The sequence below is a fragment of the Ursus maritimus genome, unplaced genomic scaffold, assembly GCF_017311325.1.
Source record: "Ursus maritimus isolate PB19 unplaced genomic scaffold, ASM1731132v1 scaffold_25, whole genome shotgun sequence".
Taxonomy (NCBI): domain Eukaryota; kingdom Metazoa; phylum Chordata; class Mammalia; order Carnivora; family Ursidae; genus Ursus; species Ursus maritimus.
In genome coordinates, this window is record NW_024425008.1 from 1,474,397 (window position 1) to 1,477,284 (window position 2,888).

The 2,888-nt window shown below is 60.5% G+C and overlaps 1 protein-coding gene across 1 annotated transcript in view; it reads left to right on the forward strand.

The window, feature by feature from the left end:
- Positions 1–2,614, forward strand: part of PPP1R13B (protein phosphatase 1 regulatory subunit 13B) — an 85,336-nt gene extending 82,722 nt beyond the window's left edge. Inside the window, exons 16-17 of the mRNA XM_040641335.1 lie at positions 822–1,021; positions 1,631–2,614. Coding sequence (XP_040497269.1) covers positions 822–1,021; positions 1,631–1,672 — 242 coding nt within the window. The 3' untranslated portion in view covers positions 1,673–2,614. The remainder of the gene's footprint in view (positions 1–821; positions 1,022–1,630) is intronic.
- Positions 2,615–2,888: the final 274 nt, after the last annotated feature.

Genomic DNA, 2,888 nt, shown 5'->3' on the forward strand with positions numbered 1-2,888 from the left:
CCCTGGGTGCGGCGCTGGTGTGCGCGGGGAGAAGCCTGCTTCCGCCTGGGGAGCAGCCCCCGTCTCGTTAGAACGGAAGTCACCCACTCTCTTAGGCTCATTCCTAAAAACATGTTTGAAAATCCATGTCAGAAAGATTCTTGCCAAATTGCTAAAAACAAACAGCACTTGTCTTTGTGTCGATGCCCCCCCCCCCCCGGTGGGGGAGGTTGGGGAGCTGGGCAACAGCCGTCTGTCCGTTTCTGGGGCACAGCAGGGCTTGGAGCACAGCTGAGGATGCTCCAGGGTGGGAACCCCCATCCCTGTCCTGTGGTGACCGTCCATGGAGTGAGGCTCATTCTGGTGTCATTAAGCCACTTGAGCGGGGGTCAGACTTGGAGAGCTGAGCAGCACCTCTGCTCCAGGGGTTCAACAGCTGTGGGTCGCCTGCTCCACACCTAACTTGAGAACCTACAGGCCCGGCCCTGCACTTGACCCTGGGGATGCCGAGACAAACCGAAGCGGGCCCCAAGCTCCCCGAGGCCACAGTCACAGTGACAGCTGTGCCAGGAGTGTGGCGGGAAGTAGCCGGGCCATTGGCCCCCAGCTCATCTCGGGGTCTCCGCAGTCACTCCAGGCAGGAGCCGGCTTGATGGCCGTGGTGAGGTGGTGGGGAGCTCCCCACACCCAGGAGCAGTCAGGCGGCTTCCTAGTTGACTTTTGGAAATTGTTCCAGGTGGGAGTTGGAAGGTTGGCCAGTAGCGGGACTTGTGCCGGGCAGAGAAAGGGTGGGGACAGGGCCCCTGTGCCCCCCTGACCGCTCGCTTGCCGTCTCATCCCAGGGGTGCAGGAGAAGCTGGGCGTGATGAACAAAGGAGTCGTGTATGCTCTGTGGGGCTACGAGGCCCAGAACAGCGATGAGCTGTCCTTCCACGAGGGCGATGCCCTCACCATCCTGCGGCGGAAGGATGAGAGCGAGACCGAGTGGTGGTGGGCTCGCCTCGGGGACCGGGAGGGCTACGTGCCCAAGAACCTGCTGGGGGTAAGCACCGCGAGCTCGCTGCTCTGGGTCAGCCTTGTCCGTCCGGCGGTCCTGTCCCCGTCTCCCCCTCTGCCCGCCCGGGGCGCAGCGCCATCTCTGGAGGTAGGCGAGTTTGCAGAGGCGGCAGGAGGCTCCGGCAGGCCCCCCACTTACACCATGGGAGCCGCGGGGGTGCCCGCCCTGGAGCCCCGAGCAGCAGCCCGGCTCCCCATCACGACTCTCTGCAGTCCCGACACATCTGTGGTGGGGAGCGCGGTTCGAACTGCCCTCCGCCCTGTGACTGAGCCGGTGCCTCCGCGCTCCTCCCGCACGCCTGGCCGCTGGCGGGTGCAGCCTAGAACCAGAGATGCAGGAGCTGCTGGCCTGGGCCAGGGAGCGGGGGAGGGAGTGGGCCTTACAGCCCCAGGCACGGGTTCAAGGGGGTGCCAAGTGCTAGGAGAGGCTGTCCTGTGGCCAGGGGTGCAACTTGTAGAGGGAGTCGGGATCTCAGAGGGTGGGTGGCCACCGAGTGTCGGCCTGGACAGAGCAGCCGGCCGTACGGCCCTCTGGGTGCCCCCTTTCTGCGCAGCGTGCCGTGGCCTTGTCCTGACTGTTTCTGTTGGTTTGCAGTTGTACCCACGGATCAAACCCCGACAGCGAACGCTGGCCTGAACGTCCCTTCGGAGCACTGCGCGGGCTTGCCGGCTGAGGAGCCGCGGGAGAGACGGCCCTGCTGTTTCTCCAGGAAAGCTGAAGTTAGACGCAGTCTATAATGGTGCTCACTTTAGCGGACAGCATCCACAATGTGAAATTCCTGCAGTTTCTAGGTGAGGCCCTTTCTTCAGTTTGCCCATAACTGGGAGAGGTACTTTTGCCTCCAAGAAGACTGAATTTTGCCAATTACTGTAAATCCAAATAAATATCCAGCTTTCTAAACAACTGTCCCTGTTGCCAATAAGAAGCCCCATAATTTATCCCTGGTTGGTGGCCAGTGAAGACGAATCCTCTCACTGACTTGGCCCCAAGGCCGTCCCTCATTCTCGATGCACCCCCACCCCAACACTGAAAACTTGCAACCGTAGTGAGGTGTGCCCCCTGCTCGAGCCCGCCCTCCTGTCACTGGAAGTCCGAGCCCCCCACCGCCCTTCCCGCCCTCACCACACACCTCTTCCTTCCTCTACTGAAGGAGCCCCCGTATGGAAACTTCTGTCAGTGCTAGTGCTTGGTGCGTGTGTCCCGGGCCTGGGTGTAGGTCACCTACATACAGGCTGATGGTCCTGGGCTGGACTTTGGCACAGCTCAGGGGCCAGGGCCCTTAACACCAAGTGACAAGCAGTCAGGAGCCTCTGGACAGCACTGTCCCCTCCTTTGTTCACAGCACCGCCTTCCCTGCAGCCTCTTGCTGCTCAGGTGTGCGGCCCACAGGCCGGGGTGGGGCAGATGGGGGGGGCAGCCATGACGCAATAACCTTTGCCCGGTCCAGACTCAAGTTTGAACTGTACGTACAGACTTTTCTATACCAAAAGTATTTTTTGACTAGACCATTCGAAGCTACCAGAATGTTGGAAATGTTTTTTTCTCATTAAAATCCAGGCCCTTAGGCTTTATTTTCCATGTATGAGTCCCGTGTATAATTTATGTGTAAACACGTGTGCAGACCCGCTGCTGTAGCCAGTCCTCTCCAAGCACCGATTGTACACAGTGTGGCGGTGCGACGGGCGCGCCCCCGCAGGACGGCCTCTGCGCTGCGCCCGACGCCGCCGACGCCCTGTAATGTGCACAATAAAGCACTGTCTCTCACCGGCGGCTGCGAGTCTTGTGTTTTGGAGCCAGAACGGAGCTGCAGAATGAAAGCTCAGGTTTTTTGGACACAGTGAGAGACCTGATC